Source organism: Microchirus variegatus (assembly GCF_963457635.1).
Source record: "Microchirus variegatus genome assembly, chromosome: 23".
In the NCBI taxonomy this organism is placed as follows: domain Eukaryota; kingdom Metazoa; phylum Chordata; class Actinopteri; order Pleuronectiformes; family Soleidae; genus Microchirus; species Microchirus variegatus.
In genome coordinates, this window is record NC_139824.1 from 16,940,979 (window position 1) to 16,957,027 (window position 16,049).

The 16,049-nt window shown below is 40.4% G+C and overlaps 1 protein-coding gene across 1 annotated transcript; it reads left to right on the forward strand.

Annotated features, from left to right (window-relative positions):
* Nucleotides 1-4,667: 4,667 nt before the first annotated feature.
* On the forward strand, nucleotides 4,668-15,556 carry gga3a (golgi associated, gamma adaptin ear containing, ARF binding protein 3a; the record flags this gene model as incomplete). The annotated part of the gene is made up of 17 exons (XM_083909656.1): nucleotides 4,668-4,704; nucleotides 6,182-6,266; nucleotides 6,810-6,885; nucleotides 6,968-7,066; nucleotides 7,152-7,275; nucleotides 7,384-7,487; nucleotides 8,687-8,767; nucleotides 8,859-8,996; nucleotides 9,119-9,200; nucleotides 9,328-9,432; nucleotides 10,795-11,034; nucleotides 11,113-11,177; nucleotides 11,259-11,677; nucleotides 12,616-12,911; nucleotides 13,758-13,927; nucleotides 14,053-14,163; nucleotides 15,446-15,556. The coding sequence occupies 17 exons, from the start codon at nucleotides 4,668-4,670 to the stop codon at nucleotides 15,554-15,556; spliced, it is 2,343 nt and encodes a 780-aa protein (XP_083765782.1).
* Nucleotides 15,557-16,049: the final 493 nt, after the last annotated feature.

The window sequence follows — 16,049 nt, forward strand, 5'->3', positions numbered from 1 at the left end:
TTTTGGAGGGTTCCACCAAGAACCCTTTTACCCAAAAACCCTTTATTCAGGAAAGGGTTTTAAAAGGGTTCTCTGGATCAAAATGGTTCTTACTGGAACCATTAGTATTACCAAGAACCCTTGAAAAACCCTTTCCTGAAGAAAGGGTTTTTCAGAAGCAAATGGTTCCAGGTAGAACCTCAGCCCATGTAGAAGAACCCTTTTGGAACCCTTATTTCTAAGAGTGTAGCAACGTGTAAGAAAAGATGTAAATAGTGAGACTTTTACTTGTATTTAAGTCACATTTGATCAAAATAGTGAGACTTTTACTTCAGTAGAATATTTCAGTACACTCTTAGAAATAAAAGTGCTAAGTAGAACCATATAAGGTTCTTCGTCTTGTCCTCATAGGAGAACCCTTTTTAGCTCCGGGTAGAACCTATTTATAAAGGTTCCACCAAGAACCCTTTTAAAACCCTTTATTCAGGAAAGGGGTTTTAAAGGGTTCTCTGGACCAAAATGGTTCTTAATGGAACCATTAGTGTAACAAGAACCCTTAAAAAACCCTTTCTTCGGGATAAGGTTTTTCAGAAGCAAATGGTTCCAGGTAGAACCTCAGCCCTTGTAGAAGAACCCTTTTGGAACCATTATTTCTAAGTGTAGCATTATATGGAAGAGAAGATGTAAATAGTGAGACTTCATTTTCATCTTCAATTTCAGTACACTCTTAGAAATAGTAGTAGTAGTAGTGCTAAGTAGAACCATATAAGGTTCTTCGTCTTGTCCTCATAGGAGAACCCTTTTTGGCTCCAGGTAGAACCTTAAAACCCTTTATTCATGAAAGGGGATTTTAAAGGGTTCTCTGGATCAAAATGGTTCTTACTGGAACCATTAGTGTTACCAAGAACCCTTGAAAAACCCTTTCTCCAGGAAAAGGGTTTCTCAGAAGCAAATTGTTCCAGGTAGAACCTCAGCCCTTGTAGAAGAACCCTTTTGGAACCCTTATTCCTAAGAGTGTATGTAAACCAACAGATTTAAGAATCAGTTAATGTAAAGAAAAGAAAACTCGTCCTCTAATGTGAGAACACCTGGTTCTGCTGCTGTTTACTCAGTGATTGTATTGAACTGAGTCAAATAAGACAAATTAACATTGATATCAAAGTTGACTTTTAGGAGGTTCTAACCCCAGTTTAATGATATGAATGAATTCACTTTACTCTTTGGTTGTCAGTATGTGTCGTACGTCACAGGACAAACGCTGCAGCCTCAGCCGCTGCAGCCTCAGTGACTAATGATAGCTTTAGTGCTGGGATGAAAGCATTTTTCACATTTTCCTCACTGAAAACCACTACGGTGATGTGACCCCCGTCGATAAAGGCCTTTTTCAAAGTGCTCCAAACTGCCGTGTCAAAGAAGACAGAGAACAAAGCTGTGTCTGACAGGAAGCTGCACCACTATCATCATCCTCCTCTCTGTCTCTGTCTCTGTCGCCCTGTTTTTTATTTGTCATTCTTTCATTATTACTAACATTTGACATGATTTGTCTGTCACATGCAGAGGCTTAAATGCAGAGGTGGAGAATAATGACTCAGGTTACTGTGATTAAGTAGGTTTTTTGGGTACTTTATGACATTTAAAAGACATTTTAAAAATTTGTAATTTCACTTTTGATTAAAGGTGAATTATGTAATAAATCTAAAGCCATAAAATCCTCCTAATATGTCACAGAGACTCAGGAATAATGTTCATATAACAAACTGAACTCACCAACAACAACAGTACAGACAAAATATTTGCATAAAAACATTTTTTTTGCAGACTGCAAATCATGTTTTGGCGTCATGTGGCGCCACCTACCGCAGTCTACCAATCATTGCAGTCAGTAGAGTCTGAGCTGCCGAGCAACCACGGGTTGCCAGTTACGTCAGAAAACCAAACCTAAAAGACCTCTGTATTTGGAATTTGAGTGTAGTAACCGTTTTGGGCCACATTCTTACATATGGCGCCTTTAAGTAGGTTATTTGTGTATTTTATGACTTTTTTACAGTCATTTAAAAAATGTGTAATTTCACTTTTAATTAAAGGTGCATTATGTAATAAATCATAAAATCCTCCTAATATGTCACACAGACTCAGGAATAATGTTCATATAACAAACTGAACTCACCAACAACAACAGTACAGACAAAATATTTGCATTAAAACAAATATTTTGCAGACTGCAAATCATGTTTATGTTTTGAAATCGTGTTTTGGCGTCATGTGGCGCCACCTACCGCCGTCTACCAATCATTGCAGTCAGTAGAGTCTCAGCTGCCGAGCAACCACGGGTTGCCAGTTACGTCAGAAAATGAAACCTTAAAGACCTCTGTATTTTCAATTTGAGTGTAGTAACCGTTTTTGGCCACATTCTTACATATGGCGCCTTTAAAGGTGCCATATGTAAGAATGTGGCTAAAAACGGTTACTTCACTCAAATTCAAAAGATTTAAGAAGCTGAAACAATCAGAAAATTTGTTTCAATCAATAAAAAAGCTTCAAACCGATTAATTGATGATCAAAATAATGGACGATGAATTTAGTAATCGATTAATAATCAATTAATTGATTCATCGTTTCAGCTCGAGACTCATTATAAGTTGGTATTAATTGGAGGGCCGCAAGCAATTGATTTGGGGGCCGCATGTGGCCCCCGGGCCGCCAGTTTGAGACCCCTGATCTATGGTAAGAGACCAAAGACGGATGTGTTTACATTAACCCTGTGTCAGGTTCTTCTGAATTATTGTGATGTAATGTGCTGTACGATCAATCTGTCTTATTGATTGTTTACAGTGTTATTAGAGTCAAAGATCAGAACATCAGCAAGTTTTATTGTACCGAGGAATTTATTCTCTCTGAATAAGCAAAAGGAATGAAAATTTCCTTCGTCAGACTGCGTTTAAAAATGCTTTTCAGAGAAATAATTCATGAATGTCAATATGTGTGAGTTAGGATTTGTAAATGAGTCTTTGGGCTTTTTGATCTAAAATAGTTTTGATCAAAAACAAAGCACTTCTCTCTCCCAGTGAATGCACAGATGTTTTTTTTAAAGCCTGATAGAAACGTGACGATTAAATTAATCGTTTCACTCCGTGATTGTGCTGTTTTCATCCTGCCACAGAGAACTGTCTGAAATCGTCTATTTCTGTCTGAAATCATCAGAACGAGACGCAGACGCACAAACCCAGAAACTCATAATCAGGGATTCTCAGACATTAAAGCAGGTGCTGATGATGTAGAAAATCAGAAGATTCATTTGGCTGATTCCAATCTAAACGTCATGGTTCTCTACACACACTGTTTCTTAATTACCTGCTCAGCACCAGCAGTGTTTGGGGAAATTAGTGCGTCTTCAAGGACTTTGTTCTTTCTCCACCAAGAGTTCTTAATTAATGGTACGGCCTTTTATTCCACAAGTGTCAACCGGCAAATAGAAAAAGTTGTGTTCTTTCTTTGAAAAAACAGCCTTTTATCAGCACGACTGCTCCATGAACTTGCTTTAAAATGCTGCTTAATCACAGAAATGCTCACGTAGCTAGTAACACAGTCAAATGAGCAGTGAGATGCATAATATTTGAAATAAGCAAAGCCTTTATTTGTGGGATCCTGATTAAAAAGTGTGAATCCCTGCACTCAAGTGAATCCACAGCAATCAGCATGAATAGACAAAATGAAATGATGTACATTCAGGCTGCTGCAGTAGAAATATGATGGTTCAAGGTGGTAGAATTTAAAAAAAAAAAAAGGCTTATTCTGAGGCTACGGAAACCAAATTATTTTATATTTTCAAAGCAATTACACATGAATACAAACGTGTTTTTAGGTCGTGCATTCATGAAACCCCAATGCTATACACTCGAACAAGGTCAAACTGTAGTTCGATGATAGTTTTGAGAACTGTAGAAAAAAATAAATAAAAGAAACGTGGAACAAAGAACTGTTAAAAAAAAAAAAAAAAAATCACCAAGATGCTTTATTTAATTTTAACCCTTAAAAATATATATATAATTTCTTTGCATTTTTTATTTTGTTATTTTATTTACTAACAAAAATGACAATCAATATATATATATATATTATTTTTTTTTACGTCTCTACCAAACGGTTGAGACGTCTGTTCATAATAAACCTGGTTTGCATAATTCATAAAGTAGTAGTAGTGAGTTTAGCTTGATGCATTTTTCTATGAGATATAGTAACTTAAAGTGTGGTCGACCAAATGGTTGAGTAGTACCTTAAAGGGTTAATTTCACTATATATATATATATATATATATATATATATATATATATATATATATATATATATATATATATATATATATATATATATATATAAAATGGGTCAATGAACATAAATCAACAACTAACATTTGTCCTACAGCACGTGAACGCAGCACGAGTCACGCTGGTTTGAATGGCCTTGGCTGCCTTGTTACTTTTCACACGACTCAAGATCGAGTTTTAAAAAACCACTCATGGCAAATATACAAATATTAGTCCTCCATATACTCCAGTCTTCTACAATTTATTAGCCATGTCTTTAAAAATAACTTCTTTTTTTTTGGCGTCTGACCGAGCACGAAAATAAGACTTCAGAACAGGGGAGTACACCAAATTCCGAGTTTCATGGAACGCACCATATCAAACATGGCGGATGATGGAGAGTCGCTGGAGTCCTGGCTCAGTAAGTCCGCCGCTAAACTCTCATTTCTGCTCGTTTTATACATTTTAAACATGTGCCGTAATTCTCCGTGTCATCGCGGTGATCGGAAACACGAGTTGGACTCGTGCGACGGGGATGTTAACGACGAAATGTCGCGCTAACTCTGGTGTCTGTGTTGACAAAAAAAGTGGCTAGCACTTGACAGCTGCTGAGAACTGATGAGCGAACGACGCTCGCTGAAAAACTAGCTTTGACATTTTGTGCGGTTTACTCGTGTGTGTGTGTGTGTGTGTGTCGAGCACACGGACCATATAATGGTGAATTGTTTATTATTAAACATGTCGTTACTGTATTAGCAAGGTCGGCTTTTTTAGCATTTTGTAGCCCGGAGTCATGTGCTCCTTTAAACAGCCGGAGGCATGAAGCTCATCCAACTATAAACCAGAAGAACAACAGCAACAAACAAACTGGATCAGGGAAGTTTCTTCAGGGAAAGAAAAGGAGGATAATAAACAGAGAGTGTTCCTTTGGGCTTGTTTTTACACGTAGAGGATTATCTTCTATCATTAGATAAGATAGTCCTTTATTCGTCTCGCAGTGGGGAAATTTCCAGTGTTACAGCAGCAAGACAATAAGGATAAGGATAATCAATAATAAACATGCATTACCAAAAAGAAATAGAATATATAAAGTACAATATATAAAGATATTAACACTGACTATAAACATAGGTTTAAAAATAGAATGTAGAATGTACATTACAACCGGTCTGCAGAATATAAACAGTATGCACATGGTATTTACAGTGTAAATACAGTAGCTGAGCTATTAAATAAGGATATTAAAGAAGGATATGGATATTGCACTGATGAGAAAACTACAGTATAAAAAATGACAATATATTGCACTTAAAAAAAAAAAAATTACATTATGAAAAAAATATATACAGTATAGTACAGCAATGAAAAATGAACAGTATATTGCACATGGAGAGTGGAGAGTGTGTGTGTGTGTGTGTGTGTGGTCTACTTAGAGCATTAAAGGTGCATTGTGTAATAAATCTAAAGCAACCGGTCATAAAATCCTCCTAATATGTCACAGAGACTCAGGAATAATGTTCATATAACAAACTGAACTCACCAACAACAACAGCACAGACAAAATGTTTGCATTCAAAAAAATATTTTGCAGACTGCAAATCATGTTTATGTTTTGAAATCATTGTTTTGGCGTCATGTGGCGCCACCTACCGCCGTCCACCAACCACTGCAGTCAGTAGAGTCTCAGCTGCCGAGCAACCACGGGTTGCCAGTTACGTCAGAAAACGAAACCTAAAAGACCTCTTTTTTTTTATTATTTGAATGTAGTCACCGTTTTTGGCCACATTCTTACATATGGCACCTTTATGACTTGTTTATGTTTGGACATAATGTGAAATATGGTGTCGGGGGCTACATGGACATATGAACTTGCCTATTGTCTTATTTATCGTTTTCAGACAAAGCCACCAACCCTTCCAACAGAGAGGAAGACTGGGAGTATATCATGGGATTCTGTGACCAGATCAATAAGGAGCTGGAAGGGTAAACAAATTCAATAAGAGTCAACATATCATATAATGCTGTATCACGCTGTCGTAAACACTGTGATCTGACTGGAAAGAAGGTATATTAGTGTTTATCCGAGTAAAAGTTGCAGTATTAATTAGAGCTGCAACTAACGATTATTTTCGTAATCGATTAATCTGTTGATTATTTTCCCAGTGAATCGATTGGTCCATAAAATGTCAAAAAAAAAAGTCAAACCTGGAAATGACGATGTTCTTGAATGTCTTGTTTTGTCCGCAAACCAAAATGATTCAGTTTTAATGATTTCTTTGTTTATGTGGAGCAAAGAAACAAAGAAAATATTCACATTTAAGAAGCTAAAACAATCAGAAATCTGGTTTTAATCATGAAAAAAAGCTCATCATCGCCAACTATCAAAATAGTTGTTATTAATAATCGATTAATCGTTTCAGCTCTATTATTAATAGTAGCTCAGCTGTAAAGCCTATTATAACTCACACTGTCTTGCATCATGTTTGATAATCACTCGCTCGCTTCTCACCGTCATGTGTTTTTCAGCCCTCAAATCTCCGTTCGACTGCTGGCTCACAAGATTCAGTCCCCACAGGAATGGGAAGCGATACAAGCATTAATGGTCTGTCGTGTAATTATATGCAATATGTATTTTATTATGTTATCATCGTGGACAATCGTTCAAGATTGTTTTCCTTTTCCAGGTCCTTGAAGCGTGTATGAAGAACTGCGGGCAAAGGTTTCACAATGAAGTTGGGAAATTTAGGTTTTTAAATGAATTAATTAAGGTGGTTTCACCCAAAGTAAGTAACGCAAATGTTCCAAGTTCCACTTCTGATGGTATAATGTGTTAATGCGTCGATTGATATCTGACGTGTTGTTTTTCAGTATCTAGGAGACAAAGTGTCGGAAAAGGTGAAGTCCAAAGTGATCGAGGTGCTCTACAGTTGGACGGTGTCTCTACCAGATGAAACCAAGATCTGTGAAGCGTATCAGATGCTGAAGTCTCAGGGTGAGACATCTGACGATTGTTATCGACCTTTGAATCCAGATCCACCAGCAAAAATCTCTGTGAATCTCTGTAAATTGTCAATTGCCTGTTGTCATTTTTTTATTTCAGGTATCGTCTTGGTTAACCCAGAAATTCCTCTCGATGTCACGCTAATGCCGTCGACCTCTCCGCGAAACAAGAACCCCGTGTTTGATGACGAGAAGAGAAGTAAGGTATGAGGAATGATTGTCGGCTCTCGTTAATGTTGACGTTCTGCATCTCAAATATTCTGCGTTTTATTACACGTGTTTTTAAACTCCCTAGTGTGTGTGTTTCATTGTTTGATACCTCTGAGTGGCTGCATATGAAGCCGTTATATCCGGCTCATCCACTGCCAATGACCATTTGAAGCGGACCTAGACCGGAAGTTCCAATTAACGCTGTTTTTTTAGTGTGTATCTGCGTCATTACCTTGTTTAAGAAGCCCTGAAGGTTCTAAACAAACAGTTCAGCCACTGCTGAGAATGCTGTGTTTTATTGTAATCTCGGGCTCAGCGAGATCTCGGAAAAAAACCCAGTCCGATTACGTAAACAGCGGTTCTCCTGAACAGCAGATCCTCCTGCTCCGGGCACTAGTCCGGGCACATCCGGTTGCGTACATTGAACCGCAGAAGAAGAATAACGTCCGTTGTGGAGGTGTTTCACGAGCGACAGTGTCTTCTGACTCTGGGTCTGACTCCGGGTCAAAGGTCGTCAAAGGGACTGCGGCGGGGAGTCGTGAAGAAGCTATTTTTTAAACACAGTTAAAACAATGTTTTGATAATGAGGAGCAGTGCATCCACCGTTCCAGAGGGGGGAGCTGCGCTTCTGAGAGCGGGTGTGCTGGATATGTCACTTCCGGGTACTGGCCAATCACAACACACTCTGTCTTCTGGGTGAGAGAGTTGAGTCTCAAATCTCGCGGCTGGGAAACGGCGTCAGAAAAGAGGATTTCTGTCGGCTCGTTTACAGCAACTAGGAGGTTTTTGAGCATAAAAACAAGTTAATGTATGTAAGTAGACCTCCATAACTAACATATATGTGCAACAGGACCACTCTATGTGAGCTTTATAAAGTTCTTTTTGGCGATTTCGGTGTCAGAAATGTAGAAACGTGGGCAGTTATTTCCCCCCTCAATGTTTCATCATTGTCTAAAGAGTATAAAGAGAGAAAATAGTCACAGTAAAGAGTCTATTTTCGGCACAGTGCCAGAGGAGGTCATGGCTACACGTTTACTTTGGGTCGACTGCAGTTGATCTATCGATGGAGTTTGTTTTTCCTGGGTCTGAGAGCTGCCAGGAGCTTGATGCTTGGTGCTTGGGTCTGTGGGAAATGGGATTGGTTGTTTGTTTTTTTGTAATCACTGGGGGTTTTTTTTTTCTTCTCCCCACAGAGATTAGGAGAGCTACTCAAGAGCAAAAAGCCTGAAGATCTGCAAGAGGCCAATCGGCTCATCAAGAACATGGTCAAGGAGGTGTGTTTTCGTCCAACGTTGTTTTCTTGAAGATGCATTACCGGCTACGGTCCCTGTGTTTTAACAAAACGCCATGTTTATATCCTCTCAGGATGATGTGAGAACACAGAAAGTGAGAAAACAGAAAAGCACACTGGAGGCGGTCAACAACAGTGTCAAACTCCTCAATGAGATGCTCGCTCACTTCAGCCCTGAGGACTCCAGCGACAGCGACAAAGAGCTCCTCCGGGTGCGTTAACTCCACCTGTATGAAGCAAAGATTGTTGTGCGCTTTATGATGTTGTGTATTGAAGGTTTTTGTAACCTATGACTCAACGGCTTCTAACGGATTTCCACTTCCTGTCCCCACAGGAGCTGTATAATGACTGTGACAAACTTCGGCAAACGGTAGCGCAGCTTGCGACCGAGTCCGAGGACAATGACAGCAGCTTGGGTGAGGATTTTGTGTCGCGCGATTGCTATTGAAAGTCACGACGTGCGGTCGAGCACAGAGGTGCCTCTATTGAATGTTATGAAACCCCCCCCACCTTGATTCAACCTTTGAAAAATGCTCCTCTCAGGGGACATGCTGCAGGCCAGCGATGACCTCTCCCATGTCATTAATTCCTATAAGAAGATTGTGAAAGGACACGACGTCAATGGAGAGACGGAGGAAGCGCAACAAGGTGAATTATAATGTTTCGAAAGTTAGACAGTTTAAACTAGAAAAGCACTCGGGGAGCGCAGACGTCCGCCAAGGCAGCTCAGTTCCTACAAAATGTTGTAACCAGTGATAACGTCTACGGATCATGCCCAAAATTTAATCACTTGTTTCTGGTCCCATTGCAGACATTTCCTCCAAATTCGTCAATGTCTTTTCGAGTTATGTTGGTCACTAACAGACAGACAAACATATACCTCCTTGGCAGAGGATAATTAGAATATATTTGAAATATAGTGTCGAATATAACGCCCACTGAGTGGAGTTTATGTGCAAAAATTACCTTAAAAGTGATATACTGTTTATATATATATATTTATATGTACAGTGGAAACCAGAAGTTTACATACACTGTATATAAATACACATAACCTTTTGAACCATTGAATCACATTAAACTTTAACTGTTTTAGGTCATTTTTATTTCTATTTGCTAAATGCCAGAATAATGACGGAGAGAATTTTTTTATTACTTTCTTGAAAGTCAGAAGTTTACATACATTTCATTAGTATTTGGTAACATTGCCAAATGCCAAATTGCCAGGCTTTTCCAAATTGTTTAAAGGCATAGTAATCTTAGTGTATGTAAACTTCTGACTTTCAAGAAAGTCATACAAAATGGTCTAAAAAAAATGATCTCCTTCATTACTCTGGCATTTAGCAAATAGAAATAATTTGAGCAATCCTAAATGACCTAAAACAGTTAAAGTTTAATGTGATTTAATGTCAGACAGTGTTAAAAAAAAGGTTATGTGTATTTTTATACAGTGTATGGAAACTTCTGGTTTCCACTGTACATATATATATATATATATATATATGTATATGTATATATATGTATGTATATATATATATATATATATATATATATATATATGTATATGTATATATATGTATGTATATATATATATATATGTATATATATATATATGTGTGTATGTATATATATATGTATACATATATATGTGTATATATATATGTGTGTATATATATACACATATATATATATATATATATATATATATATATATATATATACACATACATATATACTGATCAGACCATTTGTGGGTTTTAGTGAAAAGAGTCTTTTTTGTGCATTTCTTGCATAAAACTGAAAATGCTATAATTGTCTGTGACAGGGTTCTATACAGTTCTATTTGGATCATTATTTTATAGTTTTATCCAAAAAGGCTATGAGATCTATTCTGCTCTCTGTGGTGCTAGTTAGCTTTGGGGCATGCATTTGGGTGAATTAACTATTTATTCCACACCAGTGTTTGTTTAAAAATGAATGCCCCCCGTATGTTTTTCCTACGTCCGACAGGCTCCGGCAGCGCAAACCAGTCGGAGGTTTTGATCGATCTGGTGGGTTTGGGTGCACAGAGCCCGTCTACACCAGAGAACCAGCCTCTGGCGTCTTCTGTGGCGTTTCCCACTGATCTGTTTTCTGGGTCTGCTGCTGCTGCTGCTGCTGCTGCTGCTGCTGCTGCTGCTGCTCAGTCCCCGAGCCCCAGAGCAACCTCTGGAGCCCTCTCTCTACTGGATGAAGAGCTATTATCCTTAGGTACTGTGTTTTATTTGCAGCTTAATATGTCAAACATATTCCTGGCACCCATTTTGACACGTGTGTGTTCATTGTCAGGCCTCAATGATCCTGTGGAGAGTACAGCACATGCAAAGCAGAGCAAGTCCCTGTCGTCCTTTCAGGTACTTTAATTCATATAATTAATACACTAATTATACCAACTTAAATGATACTGATTAATGATATTTTGCCCTGTTTTCTAGGATCCCAGCCAGGATTTGCATCTTTTTGACACTACCCTGCCTTCAGGTCCCACATCTACATATTCGCTTTACCCAGACGGCCTCTCTTCGAGTGTGGGCCCGTTTAGCCCCAACAGGTCCTCGTCTGCTGCCTCTGCGTTAACCTTCTCTCAGCCAGCGTTCCAGACATCTTCGCTTTTTACAGAACCTTTTGCGACGTCGACGTCGGTCACGTTTCCACCACCGCCGCTCGGTTCAGCGCTGACCACCTCGGGCCAGAGTTTTCTTCCGCAGTCGCTCAGCATGACGCTGCCTCCTCCTCCCGCCGCCGCCGCCGCCGCGCACGTCTCCACTTCACTGACGGCTCCTCATTCTCTTTCATCCTCAGTCAGTGAAATTCTGCAGGATCTTTCCATGCTGGATCTGGGCAGTCCGAAAAAGTGAGTAGAACTTTGCGTGAAATACACCGTCGGTCTTTCTCAATGATAAACACACTTGTTCTTTTCCAGTGCACTGATTGACCTGAGTGGATTTAAACGCTCATTTAACCTATAACACAGGTTATTAATGTTTATTTCTACGTTGCACTACTGTTCAAAAGTTTAGGGTCACTTAGAAATGTCCTTATTTTTGAAGGAAAGGCACTTTTTTTCAATGAATATTACATTAAATGAATCAGAAATACACTCTATACATTGTTAATGTGGTAAAAACGTCTGGTTTTTAATGGAATAGGTGTATAGATGCCCATTTCCAGTGTTCTAATGGTACATTGTGTTTGCTAATGGCGTTAGAAAGGCTATTGGATGATTAGAAAACCCTTGTGCAATGATGTTAGCACAGCTGAAAACAGTTTTGCTGGTTCTTTGACGAAAGCAACGTTTATTATTTTGAATAAAAATCATTATCTCTATATTTTCTATTCATTCTGCAACTTTTTTGATGAATAAAAGTCTGAGTTTTTATGCAAAACACAACAAAAATAGCATATGTGACCCCAAACTTTTGAACAGTAGTGTATATGTTTAAAGGTGCATTATGTAATAAAATCTAAAGCCATAAAATCCTCCTAATATGTCACAGAGACTCAAGAATAATGTTCATATAACAAACTGAACTCACCAACAACAGCAGTATTTATGTTTTGAAATCATTGTTTTGGCATGTGGCGCCACCTACCGCCGTCTACCAATCATTGCAGTCGGTAGAGTCTCAGCTGCCGAGCAACCACGGGTTGCCAGTTACGTCAGAAAACCAAACCTAAAAGACCTCCGTATTTTGAATTTGAATGTAGTAACCGTTTTTGGCCACATTCTTACATATGGCACCTTTTTAAACGTCGTGTAACCTATTATATTCCCATGCTCTGTCCACACAGCACAGCTGGTGTGATGGACTTTGGCGGCAGCCCGATGGTCAAGAGCGACGATCTGCGCCCTCCCGCGACCATGTCTTTCAGTCCCGCCGGTGTCTCCTCCTCCTCCTCCTCCTCCACCACGTCCGCCGCGTCGCTGCTTATGGGACAGATGCAAGGAAGCTCCAAGAGTCAGGAAGACGACTGTCCTCTGCTGCACTCTGGTTCGCCCATGCACCCTCTGAGCCAGGCCAGTCCAGGCAGAGGACAGGACGTGTCCCTGGCCAATGTCTTTGTTCCTTTGGACGCCATTAGGCCAAGTGAGTTCCAGGAAAAAGCAGTTTGTATTTGAGCGTCTGTTTTGTATTTGGTGAGTCGGGCTCGTTAGATGCTATTACTAGATAGCCGTCGCTGGCACGTTTGTTGACACGTTTTCCATCGATCTGCATTCCTCACCCGGATTATTGGGTCTATCCAACTGTTTTATCTGCATATGTCGGTCACATCTCTTACAAGAGACCTCTTGTCTTTCTAGACTCGTACTCAGACTCAGTTTGTTAAATTCAGATATAATCTCCTCACAGTCCACCAGCAGCTGTCCACTCTGTGTGTGCGTGCTGAAAAGATAGGGCAGAGAAATTAAAGGTGAAGTAAGTAGTTTATAGTGCCATCTAGAGGAGAGGCTGAAATTTACAACAAAGAACTGCTCCTCCGCTCACCCCCCTCCCTTCCCTGAGCGCTACGGTATCCGCAGCTGGTCAAATGTCGTCCTCGTCGTCTTTCTCCGTGTCAGCAGATGAGGTTCGTGAGGCGAGGGAGAGGGCGGAGCTACCGCGGCCGTAGCAGACGAAGCGGAGAGAGTGGAGGCGGGACCTCCGCTAACAGTCTCGCTGCTAACAGTGGCTATGCAACCGCGGCCCGCGACCATGTTATTTTACATGACTTTTTGAAACACTACGAAAATGAAACAAAAACTATTATACAGCGACTAGACAATGCAGGAGCACATAATATGTATACAAAAGTGGATTTTGGGTTATATAAACCCATAAATACTACACAGTGTCCCTTTAAGCAAATATTCAAAATCCAAATGTTCTGCAAATGTGTTTCCTGTGTGACCCGTAATTCTCTTTTCATGTATGTCCTTGTGTCCCGGTTATTAGGTAACGTGTGCCCAGTGACGGCGTACGACAAAAACGGCGTCCGCGTTCTGCTGCATTTTGCCAGTGATTGTCCGCCGGGCAGGCCCGATGTACTGGTGATGTTGACGTCCATGCTAAGCACGGCCCCGCAGCCTGTCGGAAGCGTTGTTCTGCAGGCGGCTGTACCCAAGGTAAAAACCTGCTGTTGCTGTTATTACATGGGAAGCTCTACCGCGTTGTATATATTTGCATACAAATTAAACTGGACAGCTGCTTCCTTTTTTTTAACTGGATCTCTGTTCTGCCTAATTTTCAGACAATGAAAGTGAGACTGCAGCCGCCCTCGGGGACAGAGCTGGCTCCTTTCAACCCAATCCTTCCCCCAGCTGCCATCACTCAGGTCATATTGCTCGCCAATCCTCTCAAGGTACAGCTCAGCTTGACGCTGCTTCTTTCATGTTCACGCGGGTCCCGATCAGAACCTGGTGTTAACGTCCATTCTCAGTGATCCAATGGCACGTGGATAGCGCCAATAGTTGGACTGTTTACACTTGGATAAAAATAAGCACCCTGGATAGATCAGATCTGGTGCTCCCACTCCCCCACGCTTTGTTCAAATACACATGTTTTTTAATGAATCAGAGCTCTTCTCATGCTGTTTTAAGACAAACTAAAGGTTTTAACTAGTGCTGTCAAACGTCAACGGCGTTTAACGGCGTCAACGGTTAACGCACGACACGTTTCCATGACGGCCGACCGGAAAAAGATGCGCGTTACCGTAATGTTTACGTGACTCCGGTTTGTAAAAATTAGTCTCTACAGTAACGCTAAACTTTAAAAACAGAGGCACACATACGCAGTAACACAGGTACGCTAACGTTATTTGTAGCGCTGCTCTTTTCCTTTAATAAACAGACCGCTCCAGTTCCACTGTAGGCTAACGCTAACTGTGCTAATGCAGCTAACGGAGCTAACTGGTAAACGTTGCCTGGACTCCGGTGTCGCGGCACGTAAACACGACGTCATACGCGTCTTCTTCCGGTCAGTCGTCATGGAAACGTGTCACGCGACGCACGTTAGCCTTTTGCACAGCACTAGTTTTAACCATCAGAAAATAATCTATAATGTGAAGATTATCTGAAATTATCAATCATGTAGCAGGCGCTCTCTAATCCGTCCTCAAGAATGTGACCACATTTTTAATGAATCAGAGCTCTTCTCATGCTGCTTTAACACAAACTAAAGGTTTTAACTAGTGCTGTCAAACGTCAACGGTTAGCGCACGACACGTTTCCATGACGACTGACCGGAAAAAGACGCGCGTGCCGTAATGTTTACGTGACTCCGGTTTGTTAAAATGAGTCTGTAAAGTAACGCTAAACTTTAAAAAAAGAGGCACACATACGCAGTAACACAGGTACGCTAACGTTATTTGTTAGCGCTGCTCTTTTCCTTTAATAAACAGACCGCTCCAGTTCCACTGTAGGCTAACGCTAGCGCGTCTTTTTCTGGTCAGCACTAGTTTTAACCATCAGAAAATAATAAATAATGTGGAGATTATCTGAATTTCATATTCACTCGGACATTAAGTGACAGCGGTGTTTTCCTGATGTCTCAGATATTGCAGTATTTCCAGTTTTTAAAGTTGCATGACATCCAATATGCCATAATAATACGTGCATGTGTAATATATGTATTGCGTTTTGCAGGAGAAGGTCCGGATGAAATACAAACTGACGTTCACACTGGGAGAGCAGCCGCTCACGGAGGTTTGGGAGGTGAACGAGTTTCCCCCGGCGGACACATGGGGCGCTCTTTAGCGACTTTAGCGACGCCCGTCTTCTCTTGCAAGGACGACCAGACAACCCTGTACAGATCTGGTGTTAGCATCCATCCTAAGTGACCCCCCCCCCCCCCCCCCCCGACGACGAAGTAGAAGTAGATCCCGGTGGTGTGGTGAAAATCCCAGAGCATGCATGAAAAAGGCAAGGACACATTCGAGCTCTTCCTGGCTGCAGATGCACAGTATTATTACACTTCTCAGGACTCATTGTCATTGATTGATTTATGTACAGCCATCACTGCAGGATTAACACTGATCAACAACACTATTTCTTTTTTTATATATATATATATATTATGGTTCACATCTTACTTCTTACTCCTCCCAACTCTGTTTCCACACATGCAGACACACACACAAACAACATTATCGACACACACAGCTGTACAGTCACTCATATGGAACCCCTGCAGATATGAAATCCCATCACAGTGACCAGGTGTGAACAGTTGTACTTCACACTGTCCACT